At 38.3% G+C, this 19,039-nt stretch overlaps 1 protein-coding gene across 2 annotated transcripts in view; it reads right to left on the bottom strand.

Moving 5' to 3' along the window:
• BOD1L1 (biorientation of chromosomes in cell division 1 like 1) overlaps window positions 1–18,777 on the bottom strand; it is a 35,062-nt gene extending 16,285 nt beyond the window's left edge. For both annotated transcript variants that reach the window (XM_026052360.1, XM_026052361.1), the window contains exons 1-11: window positions 18,646–18,777; window positions 17,559–17,749; window positions 15,856–16,461; window positions 15,226–15,375; window positions 13,994–14,163; window positions 12,656–12,779; window positions 12,222–12,366; window positions 11,655–11,730; window positions 4,726–10,828; window positions 3,169–3,236; window positions 1,741–1,810 (exon numbers count right to left, since the gene is read on the bottom strand). In XM_026052360.1, the coding sequence (XP_025908145.1) occupies window positions 1,741–1,810; window positions 3,169–3,236; window positions 4,726–10,828; window positions 11,655–11,730; window positions 12,222–12,366; window positions 12,656–12,779; window positions 13,994–14,163; window positions 15,226–15,375; window positions 15,856–16,461; window positions 17,559–17,742 (7,696 nt within the window). In that variant the 5' untranslated portion in view covers window positions 17,743–17,749; window positions 18,646–18,777. The remainder of the gene's footprint in view (window positions 1–1,740; window positions 1,811–3,168; window positions 3,237–4,725; window positions 10,829–11,654; window positions 11,731–12,221; window positions 12,367–12,655; window positions 12,780–13,993; window positions 14,164–15,225; window positions 15,376–15,855; window positions 16,462–17,558; window positions 17,750–18,645) is intronic.
• Between the last annotated feature and the right edge of the window lie 262 nt (window positions 18,778–19,039).

The following is a 19,039-nucleotide window of genomic DNA, read 5'->3' as shown; positions in this document are numbered from 1 at the left end:
TCGTCAATTTACGTTTCCTAAAAACACTTTTCCATGGCTACGTCCATGGTTGCAAAACATCTTCCAATTTTTAAAGCAGTGTCAAATGAAGAGCTAGCTCCTATCCACTCAAACAGCAATGATATGTTTACATTCCAAGGAACCTTGAACTACTAAACTACTGTGTCTGCTGTTCATACTCATGACAGGACACACATCTGTCTTTTAAACAACTTCCTTTTACGTACGTTGAGATATATATACATGTATTTATATATACATACACATGCATTTATATATTAAAAAGATTATTGAGTGGTGGGGAAGGAAAAAAACACAACGCTCTACCAAGAGCAACAAAGTGTTATTCTTCAGTGTGTGTCATATCCAACATGATTTACATAATAAATGGATTCTTGTTAAACATTTTACACAAAACAAGATTATCACAGCTAATTCAATAGAACATCTTAAAAAGTTAATTATTGTCCGTCTGGGTGACTGAATGATCTGAAGCATCCAAACTTTTCAGGCACTTCCAAGAAACTTCATAGCAAAAAAAAAAAAATTGTTACAACTTTGGATTTGGATCATAGTCTTCCAATTCATTCTCGAAGCTTGTATTTTATTTCTTATAAGCAAACTATGTCTCATCACTTAAATGAGCATACTATAACATTAAGTTAGGTATGTGATTTCAACTTATCTCAAGAATAAAAAAAAAGACTCTACAACTATACCAGTAACTCACTACTAAGTCTTGTCCCTTTTTTTCCCCCCTGCCTTTTTTTTTTCTTTTGGTGAATACTTATTTCAGTATACTTGTCCAAATAATTATAAAATAAACTTTACATCTCAAGCGTGTCCCTTTCTTGCGTTTAGGCATTCAGTTGCGACTTTCCAGAGGAGGAAATGCATCTTTAACCTCTTTGAACTCTATATACAACAGTAATCCTGGTACTGCATGGAATTCACTTCAGTTTTGCTTGTTATTCCATTAACTGAAGATTAACTCTCATCTGGTACTGCTATAAACATCTTTGTAGAGCATCTGGAGCACAAAATCCATCAAGATGGGAACAAAGTATGGGTTTGTTCATGCTTTAACAGGAAAGCCAAACAATGGCAATGTATTTTTAAAGTAATGTTTGTGGGGGAGACAAGGATTTTTTTTCCCCTATTTAGGATTAGTTTAGTACTTTAAAGAGTAATTATTGAGCATAGGGACAATCTGACTAACTGAGATTTCTGGTTAGATTATTACCTACTTATAAGTGCTTTTCAAATCTCAGCGGACAGCCAGAAACATTCTCAGCGTCTGAAGAGCAAGACCAAAAAAATCAATCTCTCTGAAGGCTCTGTGACTTAGTCATACAGCACTTACTGTTGTCATATTCTCAAAGGGCCTGTCACAACACCAGAAACAAGGATGTTCTAAGTTTAGAAGAAAGAGAGCTGTTCTCTGGGGAAGTTTCTGTATCTTGCCTGAACACAGAACATATTTCTTCCTATTTATTGATTTTAGATAGAATGTTAGCAGTTTTTTTAAGCACTGAAAACTTATGACCCTTCTTCCAAACACCACAGAAAGAAAAGGAGGACTTCCCCTCCCAGGCAAATCCACATGACCCCAATAAAAAGGTTTCAAGCAGGTTTCTTGCTGACTTTTTATCATTTCCTCTAGACACTGTATATATCAAACCTACGAAGAAATTTATGAGCAATAGTCAAAGCGATATGAAAATGTAAACTGCTATTTACCTTTTTGAAACTCTTCAGCGTGAAGATCCACACATACTTCTTCACTTCTTGGACTTCCAGGCTGTTGTGACTAAACAAAAACGAAAGTAGACAAAAATACTGCCGACATCCGATTTGGAATTATGTCTCGTGCCGCTTCCTCATGTAATTAAAAGTGTTATTACAAGGCTTTTACAGTAAAAATCTTCAAGATTTTCTAATCAGACAGAAATAGGAATAAAGAACTCTGGTAGAGCTTAGTCACATCACTGACAAATAATGCTCTGCTATGAGCTTGACCTTAGAGTTAAAATGGATATAGTAAAAATGAGTAAGTTTAGTAAGGAGATCTGAAGGGAATCTCAGAAACATAAGTGCTACTCCTACTCTAAGAGAAGTTTTGATTATGAGACTTTTTTAAAATGTTCTCATTTTCAGAAAAATATGCATCTGCAGGGTTTAAACTATTCAGGATGCATGGAGAGGACACTTAGCCTCATGCAACACAAAAGGCAGATTTGGATGTTGGAAACTCCTGAACACAACTAGGTCCATATCTTGACCCCATGTGCATTCACACTAATAAATCCCACCAAACTGAAGCTGACTCCTTTTTCTGCCTTACTGGAATCCCTGTCACCAAAACCATGATATGGAAATGTTAAACTGGTCTGCCCAGATGCCCAGGGACCAATAAATCTGTCCAGGTCCAAAGACAACTCTTTCAAAGATATTTGAAAGTTATCTGACCCATATTCCCCATCAGAGTGATCATAATGCTGGCTTGGCAGGATACACACATGCAGACCACCTCCTGCATCTGAATTAACCCTTCTGGATCTCCTGGCTTACATGGATCACAGCCCATGCACAAATGGGCAGGCTCAACGTCCACTGGCTATCAGTGTTCGGGGCCCTGCATCATTCAGGATGCCCCAGCTTTCTGTTACTACAGTGCAACTGTAGTTACTGGAGTGGAAAACTACAGCAAATCTTCTTCAAGTGCACAGAGAATGGCTCAATCTAAAGACTAGCATAAAAGTGGCACAACAGAATGAACAGCAGTGTATGCTCACTATTTCAAAAGACCAAACTCATGACTATCAACTCTGAGAAGCAAGCATGACTCTTTCACAAGTACCATCACAAGCAACACATTCACAGTATAGCCAATTCTAAAAAGATCAAATTCGGATGGTTAAGGAAAGGATGTGGCTGAAGGGGGTAATTGGGTCTACCACTATAAGAAGGACAACTCACACAATTTAAGTGACGGTCACTTAGAAAAAAAATATAGTTAAATAATATGAGGAAATGACCCTTTGAAAGTCTCTAAGTTCAATGCAGTTCTAGCTGCACAGAAAGCGACAGGTACGGAAAGAAATCCAAAAAAGATGTATAATTACACAAGAAAAACTAAAATCAAAATTTATGAAGTAACACAAATACCTCTTCAGTTCTCAAGTTGGTTTCAAGTTCTAATTCTTCTGCCAAGTTTGGTAATGCTGCATTATTTCCTAATTAAATAAAAAATATATTAAAATTATGTTATATTTATCTCATGCTACAGTAGGATACTATTCCTTAGTACTATCTCACAAACACGGCATGTGAATTTAATCCCATGCTCTAGGCAATGGATATGACAGCGTTTTCCTCTACAGTATACCAGTTCAGAAAACAACTTGCCTTCTGCAGAAACACAAGTAATTCTAAATACATAACCATTCAAATTACTTGTTTTTTGTGAAGATTGAAAGCTCGGTAGCTCTTGTTACTGACAAAAGACAGTTGTTCTATAAAACCTTGAACTCCACATGCTTTATCTCATAAGGGACCAGCAGTGTGCTTAAAATTGTTTGAAAGACAGAGCATGCAGATGGCATTCTCCTAACTTGCACAGCCTTTCCAGACACCTATTTCAGAAGCTGAGGTTGCAGTCCATAAAAATACCTAATGTGCTATTACCACTGGATTCACAGAAGTTGCATCAAGAAGACAACATCATATCTGAACACGGTAGTTTACATTTTCACGGTTCGTGCTCGTCTGTGTTGTAAAAAAAAACCTGAGTAACCTTTTACAAGCTTGCAAGCTTAGCAGCTTTTCTGACGTACTTCTAAAATCCCCGAATCTGCAGAGTGAGCTTTCTCATCAGAGGTATCAAAAAAAAATAATTCAATATCTTTGTAAAGCTGTATCTAAAATCAAATTATAATGTTTTAGCGTATTTTTTTAAATAACGGTGATGACAAAGACACAAGGAGGAGAAAGTTTTCAAGGAAGTACTTGATCAGCACAATTCATTTTCCCTCGGTTTAAATGAAGATAAACAGATTTCTCTGTTATCTCTTTTACAGGTTATTTTCTCCAGAATCTCTAATGAGACAATAATTTTGAATTCATTATAGCATCTAAAGAATTTATTATTTGATAACTCTGGAAGCTCAAAGAAAAGAAAGGCTGAAAATAGTAGGTTGTTCATTACGCAGCATTTTAGAGACTATAAACTATGGAAGCTCATTTCACACTAGCTTCTTGAAAACTTGATATGGAAATAAAAAGTGATTAGTGCTGTATACTGCTATAACTTAAGTTTTAGGCCTAAAACACCACTTGCTATAACTTAAGTTTTAGGTCTAAAACATCACTTTAAGTATTCATTCATTCACAAGAGAGAAATTCAGCCCGAGCCAGTAACCTATTCAGAGAAAATTTGTAGTTATGATTTAAGGGTGGCCACTCAATCTTCAAAACCACTTAAAAGTTACCATTTTAAAATGCTGAAGAGATGTGTAAGTAAAATGCATCCATATATCACTCCTATACTCAAAGAATCAAATGCTAAAATAAGCATTTATCATCAATTTCTAAATAAACTATTAAAACTTACCCATCAACCTTTTAAATGTGTTTAAACAGTCTGAATTATTTCTAACTACTTGTGCTAAAATGCATTTGTTTGCATCAGTCTATAAACTGAAGAAAAGAAAAAGTAAGCCTCACCTGAATTAAGGACTGTTTTACTTTTTTGGAAAGTAACTTCAATCCCAACATCATCTATTTTCACCAAGTTCATCTTGCCACCATTTTCATATAGCTCTTCTCCATGCAAAACAGGGGCATCACTTTTTTCCCTTAATTCTGCTTCTACAGTCACTTCACTGTGGTTGGCATTTACAGTAACTGCACTTGCAGAAGCTAAGGAAAGAGCCTCTGTCTTAGGCTGTGGAGTCCTTGTTTCAGAAAAGTCACTTTCTAAAAGCAAGTCTGAATTAAATTGATAGTCTTTATTCCTCACAGCTTCGTTCTCCATTGCTGCATCTGAAACAACACAGGAGAGCTCTGATGCAACATCCTCATGGGATACATCACCTTCAGCTTCCTCATCATCCTTATTTGCCTCGGTGGAAGGGCTTGGACTCGCAGCAGTCTCTGTACTAACCTCCACAGAAAGAGCTTCATCTACACTCAGAAGGTTCATCGAATTTTCATTTGTTTCTGAGATTTCACTGTCTACTGTGGTTTGAGCGGCTAATGACTCTCCTCTCACAATACTCTCAGAAGTCTCGTTCTCTCTACTAACGACAAGCAAAGAATTATTACTTTTTTCTAGACTTGCAGTTGAGAGGACGCATTCAATCTGGTTAGCAGGATTAAACATATCCTCACTTTTTTCTTTTACTTCTGTACTCTCAGCAGCAAGCTGACCTTCTTCTATGACTGCAAAGGTAAAGAGACTATCACATTCTTCCATCGTGCTTACTGTGATCACGGCCCCTTCCTCTTTTTCTCCTGCACTTGAAGCAGTATGTTGATCTTCACTGTTGGTAGCAACTCTAAGCACAGGAGCTCCACACTCTCCCACAAAAATCACAGAACTTTGGCTTTTTGCATTTGCGTTGAAAGCTGCTAGTTCAAACTGTTCATCTGCAGTTTCACTGGTCTCCACAACCTTATGTTCCTCTGCTGCATTTGGAGAGAGAAGGGCTTCGTCATCTCCTCCTGCCACAATGAGCTCACTTTCAGCTTGTGGTGCTGCACTAATCAGGACTATCTCACATTCTTCTGCCATACTTGTAGTGATCATAGCAGCTTCATATCTTCCTTCTGCTTCCGAGGCAGTGAGTTTGTTTTCATCTTGCACATCTCCACTAGACATTGGAGCTTCAAAACATTCTGCAGTACTTGTAGAGATCACCACAGTTTCACTTTTTGACTCTGTGTCTGAGACACATTGACCTGCCTCGTCTGTAACTTCGCCAGACATTAGGATTACTTGTTCTACAACACTCGTGGAAATCATGGCACACTCATCTTTTTCTTCTTTGCCACTAGCAGTTGGGTGACTTTCATCATCTCCTCCTGCACTGGGCATTGGAACTTCATATACTTCCATATCTACAGAAACCATACTATTCTCACTTATTTCTTCTGATCTCACAGAGAGGAGCTGGCCATCATATTCAACAGCAGCACTTGACATAGGAGTCTCAATTTCCTCCACAATACTTGTGGAAATCATAGTGCACTCATCTTTTTCTTGTTTACTGCTAGAGGCATGAATACTCTCTTTAAATTCTGTAGCTGTACTAGGCATGGGCACCTCCGTGTCTTCAGAGTCTATTAAGACCATAGAGCTTTCCCCACTTTCATTTGCCCTTGCTATGGCCAGAGGACCTTCCTCAGCATCCACAGCTGAATGTAAGGCAGCATCACTTTCTTCCACTGTGCTAGTAGAGATATCACCACCTTTATTTTCTTCTTCCTTGTCAGCAGGAAGAGAATTCTCATCTTCCTTTGGAGCTGCACTACTTATAGAGCCATCAAGTTCTCTGTTGCCGAAGGACACTGTGGCATTCTCAAGCTCTTCTACAGTACCAGACTGACCCTTATCCTGCACTGTCGCAGCACCAGTCATAGGACCCTCACATTCCTCAGCATCTGCTGGAATCAGGACATGTTCGTGTTCTCCTGTATGTGCTGTCAGGGCACCCTCTGCAGTACTCGCACTGGTTACACTGCTTTCAACAATCCCTTTAGCATTTTGGCAGTTTGTGCCACGGTTACCTTCTTCCTCCACATCTGTCAAGCTGTCAACACTAAGCTTATTTATATTTGTGCCAGCCACTCCTGATTCGGCTTCCATTTGTTCAGCAACTATACAGATAATGGAACTTTCACCTTCTTCTGCACCTATACAAAGGACTGCATTCTCATGTTCCATTCCTGTACAAGTAGAAGCGTGCTCAATTTCTTCATTTCCTCTTCCAGTACTGGTGACAATATCCTCACCTTCTTCATCCTCCTCTTTTGAGCCTGTACTAGTCACAAAGTCCTCATCATCACAAGGGCCTACACTGACCATAGTGACGTTGGCTTCCTCCGTTGCCCTTGTACTGTCCATCAGGCTTTCACATTTTTCAGCATCCAAACAAACTACAAACCCTTCACTACTGTCTTCTAGCCCTGTGCAGACTACTGAAACTTCCGCATCATCTTCTGGAGTTATGCCTGTGCTTGTCACCGCACTTTCACCATTTACAGGATCCTCACATTTGTCACCGCTAGACCCAGTTGTGGCACTGTTGTTTGTGTCCATTTCAATACACGCACCTGTTACAGTGCTTTCTCCTTGGGCATCTGTACCAGTCACCGAACAGATTACAAAGTTATGACTTCTCTCTTCTGCCCCTGTGCAAGTCACAGTACCTTCATGTTCTTTGACTTGGCCACCTCTTACCACACTGCTACTAAATTCACCTGCATTGTCACTGCTTGTGGATCCTTCACCTGTTTCTGTTCCCGCACTGGTTACAGCACCATCGCTCTCTACTTCGCCTAAGCAGGATACAGAACTTTCAAGTTTGCCAGCATCTCCAGAAGTTGAAGTTTTTCGCTCTTCTTCAGAGCCTGCACTAGTTACAGCATCATCTTTTTCTTCCACTCCAGCGCTATTCACGCTGTCTTCAATCTCTACCCCGCTTGCATAGACTGAATCCTTACTACTTTCTTCTGCATCAACTATGCTATACTCATCATGTTCTTCTTTTGTGCTAGTTAGGAAGCCTTCACTTTCTGCTAATCCTGCGGTGACAACACCACTCCTGCCTTCTTCAGCTGCTGCAACAGTACACTCACCATCTGCTCCTGAGATGAAGTCACCTCCCTCGCTACCTTTTACCCAGATGTCGGTTGTGAAGCCTTCATCAGCTTCTATGCTTGTGCAAATTAATGTCACCTCGCTCTCTTCTGAGCAAGTGGTGGTAGCATCACTTTCCTTTTCACAATGCAGTGCACCTTCTGATCTTCCTTCTCCTGTGCTAGTGGCTATTCCTGTGCTCTCAATCGTTTCTGTGCTAGTTCCTATCACAGTGGGCACAGTTGTTTGAAGGCTGCTGTGCAACAAACTGAGTTTACCACTTCCTGCACTGCTACCTACAGCACTATTTTCATTTTTATCTTCCATGTCAGTCACGCCACTCCCTTCTTCTCTACCAGCTATAACAGAGTCTTTGTCCATTTCTTCTGGAACTCTTACTAACACAGAGGAAGACTGTATTGTCTCATCAATATCATGCACCTCATTGCTTTTCATATTATCTATCACCCTGCCTCCTTCTCCCTTTGTAGAAGGGCCTGTATTCAAGCATTCTCTTTCCTGTCTTTCTAGGTTTGCTAGGGCAAGTTCTCTTGCTGTTGCATCTTCACACACTTCAGGTATGTCAGTCATCAAGCTTTCATCTTTTATTTTAGATTCACTCCTTTGAGAGCTCTCCAACTTAGTTGCATTGCCATAATCTTGAATACATAGGTCAGCTTTGTTTTTCATTGCTTGTTTATTGGGTAGGGGAACCTCACCATCCTTTTGTATGCTGTCCATCACAGCACTGTTGCCATTGTCTTTCATAAAAGAACTTACTGAGGCACTGTCTTGTTCTGTGTACACGGCCTGTGCTGCACCATTCTTTAAAATGAAAGCATCTTTATTTAGAGAAGTCTTATCTGAATTATGGCATTCTTCTTTCAATGTACCACCCAAGGAATCTGCAAAATCTGAGCTATCCACAACCACGGACTTCACATCAGTAGCATCTTGTCTGGAAGAGTTAATAGCTAAAGGATCATTATCTACATTAGGGTTTATCACAGTTTTTGAATTCTTTGGTTTCTTGCTGTCTTCTGAAGCTTGATCCTTGCTGGGAGCATTGAGTAAGATTCTACCACTTGTTTCATACACAATGCTCATTTGGTAAGCCCCTTGCTTATTGGGCCCTTGATCCATGGAAGTCTGTTTGGATGAAGTGTCTAAGGCACTGATGTCTTTATTAGGGATATTTTCTTGTTTAACAGTTTTTTCAACTGCAGCCAGAAGCTGAGATTTACAAGCATCAGGATCTGACAAGCTGTATTTTAATTTCTTACTTGAAACAGAGACTTTTTCTTTAGTATTTTCAGCAGCTGTAGCTTGGAGTGAATTCTGAGCCCTTTTTCCTTCAGTTTTAGGTACTTCCTGTACTTTTGCTTGTTCCAAATCAAGTTCCATCAGTTCTCCCTCACGGGCAGAAGAGGAGGCATCACTATTTGTACTTGACTTTTGAATGGCTGGAGTATGGCTGGTGATAATTGTGCCAACTGACTGCTTTTCTTCTGCTTGCATATCTTGGTTTGATACACTGACTTTTCTATTTTCACATGATATTTTTTTACTGGATTTCTTATCCATTGCCATTACAGTGCCCAACATTTTTTCATGACTACTATCTGTTTTTTTAATATTTTTATCCTCTAATTTGCTATTATCTTCCTTTTTCTTTATTTCCTTGTTACTATGCTTCAAACTTCTGCTTTTGTGACTCTCAGATAACTTTCTTTCTAGTTTGGAGTTGCTTGAATCTTTATCACTCCTGCATTTCTCTTTTACAGATCCTCTTTCTCCTGAATGTAACTTAACTCTGTGACTAAAGTCTTTTTGTGATCCCTGAGTTGACTGCACACCACTCTCGAACTCAAACACACCACCGCTTTCCTCAGATTGCTTATCTTCAGTTTTTGCTTTATGTTGTTTTTCTGAGTCATTCTCTTCGAGGCTCTTATCTTTGTCCATTTTCTGAACTGTGTCTTGCTTTGTTGAGTTTTCCTGTACATCTGTTTCACTTGCCCTGGATTGCCTACTATGACTCTTTGACTTAGACTTCAACAAAAACTTGTCTTCTACGAGACTCTTGGATCTTCGTCTATCTTTGTGAACATTATCTTCTTGTTTCAAATTACAATCAGAGTTAGGCGATTCTAATTCATGTTTATCCTCTGAGTAACTTTCACTCCTTCTGTGTGACACAGAAGCAGGTTGTTTTGAGGCACTTGTGGAATCCTTTTGTGGCCTGGAATCACTGAGTGACCTTTTGGACTTGTATTCTGCTCTTGGTTTTTCTGTTGTGAGATGCTTGTCTTTTTTATTTTCTTTACGCAGTAACTCTTCAGCTTTTGGAGTAGATTCAGAAATATTTTTCCCATCTTTTTCAGATACTGATATTTTCCGTTCACTTCTATGCTTGTTTTTTCTTTCAGATTTGTCATCTGAAGAAACCTTTATTTGCTGATTATGCTTCTGAGCACCATCCTCTCCTTTCAAGCCTCTCTCAGAGGAATGGGGTTCAACATCCTCGTTTGATTTATGAACACTGTCCCCTTTATATTTGTGCTTTAGAGAAGGTTTATCTTCTGAAGCAGTTCTCTCCTTTTCATTTTTATCTCTGTAAGACTTGGCTTCTTTTTTGGCAGCATTTTTTACATGTTGAATTTCTGTATCATTATCCTTTTTGGGATGTTTTTCATTCTTAAATGTAGATTTTTGCTTCTGTAAATCTTCAGTATTAACATCTACTTTTTCCAGTTGTTTTTTTGAATCCCTTATTTCACTATCATGCTGGGTTCCTTCAACCTGAAGAGTGACGGACATTTTTCTTTTATGTTCTTTCTCCACTTTAGAATCATTCTTGTTTTCTTCAGTTGAATGCACCGACTCTGAAAGCCTTTTAAGAGGTTTAGATATTTCACTTTTTCCATGATTATGCTTCAGTTCTTTTAAAGAATTCTTTTCACAAGCCTACAAAAGAAAATCATGCAGATAAGCAAGAGCTACATAGTTCCTTCATGCTCTAACTGAACAGAATTGTTCTCAATAAGTACAGTATATCAGGGAATCCACTTACTGCAATAAAAACTGATCATATGACCAGTAAGAAAATGAAATTTGGGATTTTTACTTCAAATATCTGCCATTGTGGGAAAAACTACAAATTTGTGATAAAATAAAACAAAAAAAAAAAAATTACGCACAAGCATTTTGAACTAGAATAACACTAATTCTTTTAATGATCTTTTTTAAATGGATCATTGTGACTACAAATATCTCACAAAATTTAAAGAGCCATAATGCTAGCTGGTCAATGACAAATTTGGATTTCTTAAAGATAATTCTTGACTCAATTTGATTTTTTAGCTACCACTTTTTTGGTGGCAACATTTGAGGCAAAAAGTCTCAAAAAAAATCAGTTTCCTGTACTGTTTGGGATACAGTCTGTTTTTAATTTAAGCTTTTGTTTGCAAAGCTAAACAGATCAGACACTTCATATCTCTGGGTATAAGACATGCTTTGTTTCTTTTTTGGACCCAAAAGGCTTTGCAAAACAGGAGTTGAAATTAAGTATCATGCATATATCAACACCAGACATAACCGTTACATAGATTTAAACTCGCACTAAGAATTCAGTAGATTCACTAACTGGAATGACAGAACTAGCAGAAAAAGAATTATAAAAGTGAATGCAGCAGTATTCAACTTGGTGTATGCATATGAAAGTTTTACAATTACATAAACATGAAATTTATTTGCATTAAGAAGTTTGTTGGAATAAGTTTAAGATACCTACCTCATTTGTCTTTTGTATATCTTTAGAATCATCTTCAGATGGCTCATATTTCTTTTTCCCGCTATCTTCAACATGCCTGAAACAGTTAAAGCAAGCAATTGAAAAGGCAACCCAACAAACAAGCAACAAAGGCTAGCAAAAAGAATGCCTTCATAAAGGGAGATAGAAATCTTTTTTTTTGTCAGGAGAACAACTGAAAGGATTCACTATACAGCATATTAGACATCTACTAGAAATGCATTCAGATCAGAAAATAATAGTTAATGGAAACACATTCCCTGAAATTTTCATATTAGACACACAAACATCTAACAGCTGCCTATTCTTGTGCATTTATTACCACACTGTGTGAAAATCCACACAAAGGCTCCTACTGCAGCCCTCTGAGCTACAACAAGCAGCCACTACTCATGCTTCAATTTCATGCTTATTGGCAGCAAAATTGCTCAAATATTTAAGAGGAAGCTGTTAAACAAATAAGACACCTTACAAAGCTGAGCAGAATCTTTTCAAGATGAAAAATAAGTATCAAAAAACTTTATGTCTTACAACCAAGCACACAAATACCTTGAATCTCTTTTTCTTTTCCTGCTTAGGGCTACTTTTTTTTCTAAAAATTTTTGTTCTTTAAGTACATCCTTAATGCTGGTACCAGTAGCTTTTGATTCAAGGCTTCTTGCTGGAGGTTCTTCTAAGTTCAAGCCACTTTTCCCTAAAATATAGGATAAAACAATGAACTATAGAAACATATTTTTATATTACTGTTTATATTATTTCCAAATGCAAATTGTTAGTGGGATGCAGAGTACTAATTTCAGCAATAGTATCATAGGATATAGGAAAGAGTAAAAATATTTTCATAAGTAAACAGTTTGCTTAGTCCATTTTTCTGCTGCGTTCTAACAAAACTTCAGGGTACCAATATTTAATCTTGGAAGTTATTTTTCTCTCTTAAAAGAGCAAAAGCAAAACCCCAAAGCTCTATACTATATATCCAATACCTTTAGCATTTTGACTTCCAGTTTTCAGCGACTTCGTTTTTTCTGCAGCTTTCTGTTTACGCTTTTCTTCAAGTCTCTCCCTGTTAATTTGTCTTCTTAGTAGTCTCTCTTCTTTTTCTTTGGCCTGAAGATACAAAACAAGGAAAAGCCTATTTTCACTATTGGCCAAACAAGAAGTATTCTTTGACTCTATAGGTATACTTTTAAATCCTGCAGAAATCATGATGTTTTATCTGGAGGCAAAAAGTAATAAATAGTTATTAGAGAGTTAAATGAATCCTCTAACATTTCTGTGAAGTGAAATTATGCTATGCCCCATAAAGATTCACTGCTGCTTGACATTGCAGAGAAAGGAAGGCTATGAGGCTTTCCTGAAGTATATATCCAAGATATGGGGCTCACAATCTGACTGCACAGTAGTTTTCAAGTCTCACTTGCTCACAACGTTTTTCTTCTAGACATACTTACCTTTCCAATTATTTTTACAATTGCTTTTTTTCTCCATCTTCAAATTTCATCATACTAAATTGTGTTAAGTAAAACACAGACCCTGTTGTATCCGCTGTTACTGAGGCAAATAAAGCGGGGAAAACTAGGCTATCCGAATAGCACGTATTTAGTCAAAGGAGAAACATCTAAAAGAACTGTTGATCCTTCTTGTATGCAGCACAGTGAATGTGCTTAAACCTCTAACCATTCTCACTCTCAGCAGATGTGGTACAGACCACTGGGTTCTTGGGCAGTTGGGCAGAAGAAATGCATTTGTAAGGACAGTGTAAGGAAGCAGCCTGCAGCCAGTTCAAGCCTGCTCTACAAGAACCACACCAAAAAAAAAAAAAAAAAAAAAAAAAAAAAAAAAAAAAAAGGAATAGATAGAGAGCTACTTTTTCCATGCAAACTGCTAGTAAATGTAGTCACCAAGTCTCCTGAACACAGTAATTCTCAATCTCCACATCAATGACTCAACTGACAATGAATTCATCCACTACTGTGACTCTGCAAAGACACTTCACATACTTAGCAAATCCTCTGTGAACACGAGTGTTTATTTTAAAGAGAGAAAAAGACTGGCGGAAGGGAGCGGAGTGCATCATGGCTTTGATAATTAAAAGTGTTCAAACTACACCCAGCAGAGTACTTTGGAGCACAGTGCTTCAAATCATATAATACTGGTCAAAGTGGAAAGAAGGGGCAGCTGTAACACAAAAACGAAAAACACCCTCAAAATCCTGCAAATCATCCCACTTAATTTTTTCAGTACAAAAAATCCATTTTTTTAATTGGTGGTGGTGGTTTCAGCTGTTAAAATTCTAGGACTGTCACAATACCCAGACGTACAATGGACTGACGCCGTTGCTCTACAGTTCGCTCATCGTCGGAGTCACTGAAGTACTTGGAGTACAAGAACGGCTTGCGAACATACGCGTGTCGGACGGGCTTCGCTCTCCCATCACCCAGCTCGCTGGCCTGAGGCTTTGTCTTGCTCTGACTTATTTTCTCCTCTTCATCTGAAGAGAAAAAAAAATAGTAGTAAAGTGTAGAGAGATGTTGATAAATTATGGCAGAATTTTTAACATGCCAAATGCTAACTTTATACCAATAATGCACCAAAATATCACTGATTATCAAAGTCTAAAAGGGATTATTTATCCATTTGTGCACATTATTGAGCAAAAAGTTGCACATTAAAAAAAGCAGAACAAACTTGGGTAGAACCGGGGTGCTTACTCTCTTAAAATATATAAAGTCAACATGATTTATACGTATCAGGCCAGTTATCAAGCTAATACTCCACAAGAAGTCAAAATAACACTTCTGCTATACATATCAAAAGATCGTAACTTAAAAATTAAATAAGTTTACTGAAATATAGAAACAGAATATTTTGGTTCATACTCATAAGTACTATTCAAGTAAACATTTCATTTTATCAGTATTATGAAAGAAGCAAAATATTTATGGTCCATGCCATACAATAAATCTGCATCCCTAAAAGGTACATGTTTTGTTGTTATACCTGAATGCAAACTGTAATATTTACAGGTCAAAGTCAAAACGTTGTCTGTCAAAGCCAGATATTGAATATTGAAAAGTCCTTGAATATGCAAGCAATTCAATGCTTTCAAATAATATTCTTACAGATGAAAAGATAAGCTCACAGCATACTAGAGACAATTCATACAGCCTCTAACACAGTCTATCTTATGAGATGGAAGTTGTCCTAATTACAAAAGTCAAGCATTTATAAAAGCTATAGAGTTCAAAGTTTGCTCCAGACCAAGAAAACACAAGGAGACAAGTGCCTGGCAAACAGGTTCGGTGCTTCAAAATTCATTCATGTTCTTTTCCCCACTGTGGCCACATAGAATTTGGAAGTCCCTGAAATCAAAAATCTCTAATAACAGCCTGATCCGCCAAATGATCTTTACATACTATCGTAAGGCACCAGACAAAGCAGCTGATGTTAACCAAATTAAAGGAGAACAGAGGGCAAAAAACTCAAAAGCCAAAACCTGTTGCCATTCTTTAGTGTTATTTTACTATCAGATTTAGCAATCTGTTTATTTTACCATCTGATGTGATCTCTCCTTCTTCAGTACTCTCAGAAACTGCATCTTCCTCATCACTCTCCTCTTCAAAGGAAGAAAGGTCACTGGTATGGACAGAGCTGACAGTGATGTCACTGAGTACATCCATATCTGAATCTATCAAAGTATGGTCTTGCAAAGGAAAAAAAAAATAATAAAAGAAAGAAGTTATAATGCAGTATACTATAGTTGCAACACTTTTCTTACCAAAACAGTTATTTTGCCACTGAAAACATACTGTTGTCTTAAGGATGAGAAGGAAGGGGAAAAAAGTTATAACTTTGTACAGAAATACTTTAAGACTGACTCTTTACTCAAAACAAAAATCCCACTGAGGTACAACTCAGTGTATATAAACTAGCCTCCTTGGTCACCTGCCTCACTCTGGTGAGCTTTCTCAATCAATACGTACTTGAACGATCAAGGAAGATCAGATACCCGATGCTAGTTCCTCAGTTAAGTATGACAAACTACAACCCGTTTTACAGCTAGAGAAATTTAGCAAGATCAGCGCAGCTACTTGTTCCAAATATACTTCCAGTGCACCTCCCAAATACACTGTTCAAAAAATAAAAGCTAAATCTTAAGCAAAAATATTCTCCCGCATCATACCTTCTTTTGTGCTTTCAGCTGATTTATGTTTATTGCTATTTTTTTCTGGAACTAACTGTTTCAGTGACTCTCTCTCTTGCTTCTCCTCTTTTGGCTTTGTAGTATCATCACTTTTCTTTGAATAGTCAGACTTCTTCTCAAGTTTTTCTTTCTTTTCTTTTCTTCTTTCTCCTTTCTCAATACTGTCTGGCTTCCTGTCACATTTATCAACCAATTTATTCTTTTGATCTTCATTTTCCTGTTGAATTTCCTTACTTGTAGAAGTTACACTATTAGAATCTTTTGCTGCATTTTTTATTTCTTCACTTTGACAGGGAAGCTCATTTAAATCTTCACACTTTTCAAACGCTTCAGCTCCTTCTCCAGAAGGATCACAAATTGCTCTCTCTCTGTCTGGCAAGTCCTCTGCACTTCGGTCTCTCTCAGTGCTACCATCAACACTGTGCTGAGACAAGAGTCTTTTTGCAACTTTGTCATTAGTCTTGGAATTTAAACTCTCTGTTGAAGCCCTGGCAGCACTTGCTTCTTGGTTAAGAGAAGTTATTGTTTCCAAAATGGACATCGCATCACTAGCTACATTGCCACTAGGAGCGGTAGTAGAGACACCTTAAAGAATAAGAGAAGATAGTTTTGGCTCAAAGTTATAACTTTCCTCGAAGGAAATATTTAGTTCTATAGAGGTTACATTTGAAAGGAAGCAGCATTTCAGAGAGCACATGCATCTAGTGAAACAAAAACACTACTCTCTGTATAAAATAAGCTAACCTAGAGGTTTGAATCTCACTATACAGAGACTCTGGACTACAAAAGGGAAAAAAAAGAAGCTGCACTTCTAAAATGATTCAGCTCTGGTTACCTGAGAATCATTAGTAGAGGCTGTCTGTAAAAGATGTTCTAGAAAGTGGACTCAGAACATTTTATTTTCAGATTTCATAAAGACAATGGAACTACCAGAAATCCTGTATTACTTTCCCATTCTCTTAGAAGGAACTTTGAAGATGGATGAGAAATAGTTAACTGGACAAGCACTAACAATTGTAGCTGGCTTGTTAACCCACTTACTTCAAAGGAAGTGGGCCTTACAGGAAAAGACTTAGCATTTAAATAAAGGGTCTGGTTACAGCTAGACAGACTGCTCTGGAGCCTCCTTGGAAGGAAAGAGCAGACAGTTACCTGCAGGAGTGTTTAGAAACATATATCCTGTTTAGCAACATAGACAAAAATCATAAAGCAAGTGGCTACATTATTCATAAATAAGTTAGAAATCGGCTGATTTAGAATAAACTTAAGCTCGTGAGAGAAGTCTTTCAAATTTTACTGCACACAGTAACTGCAATAGGACAGTTAATGCCTTGTTGATGGCTTCTTTTGATCTAGGAATTATTTAAAAAAATCTTATAGCTCTGTGTAATCCGACTCTATAATACTAACAGGGCTAAATCCTGAGATCAGTTTTTCTATGGTAAGCCAATTTCTTGTAACCTCAGGCAGAAGAAACAAAGTTTGGTGCATGGTGACAGCTTTCATGCCTTCAATGTTTACATACACAGCAAGACATAAACATTATGGGAGGCTGCCTGGAGCTCAGCTTATTAATACTGATACTAAAAGCATTTTGTGTTAGCAGTAAACTTAGTGAATGCTTCCTCTCTCGAGTAAAACAAAATTCTGGTAATAGACTGCTTAGAGTAATGGTAGAATACCTTGTACTGTAATAGAAGCATCTGCTTTCTCCTCACTTGGAGCTGTACTGGGGCCTGCCTCCTCTTTGTGATTCAAGGTAGCTAAAAATTCATGGACAGCTTTCTCCACCTGAGGTCTGAATGTGTGGTTGATCTTTGGGTCCACAACCTGAGAAATAATTCTGTCAATTCCAGATTCCAACATTCCAGACCTGGAACAAAGTTACATTAATACTTAATAAGGAAATGTCTTTTCAAGAGCATCTTAATGACATATGCTCATTTAGGTGTGAAGCAAACACGTTCAAGATCTCGCAGCAAAGCACTAATGTTTCCTGAGCACATTTCAATAGCTCTCACAATGTCTTATGAATGTAAAACATTTCTTTCCCCCCCAAAAAAAACTTGTGGTAAAGAAACAAAGTGATTCAAACACACAGAATTAAAAAAAAAAATGAACAGCCTGTTGTTATGTCAATGTTGGCTACGCCTAAAAAAAGTTAATTAATTGTAAAAGTGACCACCATGGAAGAACTTAAGAAGAAACACAAACTTATTAATGTGTTTTGTTCCAAGGGAATTAATTATAGGAAGCATGAGGCACAGATGCATACTACACCAGTCATCACTACTATTACTTCTTCCCAATACTGTTTAACAGCTCAGAGTTTCGCTACTTTATACAAACTCGCTTAATCTTTCAATAAAAAAAAAAATCAAATAAATCATGCTAGAGAGCTTTTTATCTATGGCTTTATCCAGTTGTCCGCTACACTGCGGTAAAGATTACATTAACTCTTGTTACTATTGCTTATTAAAAGGAAATAAAAGAGTAAGTGTAAAAACAAATTCTCTAGTTAGGATGTTGCCTCCTGAGTCAGATAAAAGCTTTCCATCCCTGCAACAACTCAGGTCAGATAATAGCTGGACTAATGCTGGTGAAAAGCTGCTATCTGAAATAGTAGCACCTTTTAAGCATTAAGAGAGAAATGCTTCTTTAGAAACAGGTTTAAAGCAACCCAGGGCTTTACAAACAACCCAGGGTTTCGGTCATCAAGAAGAGTGCGTGAGCGCGTTCAAACGGAGAACCTCCAAACATTTCACTTACTTGAGAACCTGCTGCCTAATGTTATTTCTCAGCTGGTTCTTGTTGAGATGCGGACTCCAGGTATGAGTGGCCAAGTGGTTGGAGACAAAGTTGTCAACCCGCTGCCTCAAGTTCTGATACGCAGGCTAGGAGAGACACGGAGGTTAGATGTGGCCCCTGGCAAACGCTGCCGTCTCCAGGACGCGGCCGGGGGTCGCGGGAGCCTCTTGGAGCTCCGCTGCGGAGCCCGGGCCGCGACCAACAGGCCTGCAACGCCGGGAACACCCAACGCGGCCGCTCGCGTTGGCATCGCCAGCCCACGCGCCCCGACCCGCGGGCTCCGGCTGCCCCGCGGGGAGGCCCCGCAGGGCTTCAACGCAGCAGAGGGGGCGAGGGCCGAGCCGGGGCCGCCGGC

The sequence above is a fragment of the Nothoprocta perdicaria genome, unplaced genomic scaffold, assembly GCF_003342845.1.
Source record: "Nothoprocta perdicaria isolate Ctin4 unplaced genomic scaffold, notPer1 scaffold_88, whole genome shotgun sequence".
NCBI classification, from domain to species: Eukaryota; Metazoa; Chordata; class Aves; order Tinamiformes; family Tinamidae; genus Nothoprocta; species Nothoprocta perdicaria.
The sequence above is the reverse complement of the archived record's forward strand: the minus strand, read 5'-3'. Positions and strand labels throughout refer to the sequence as shown.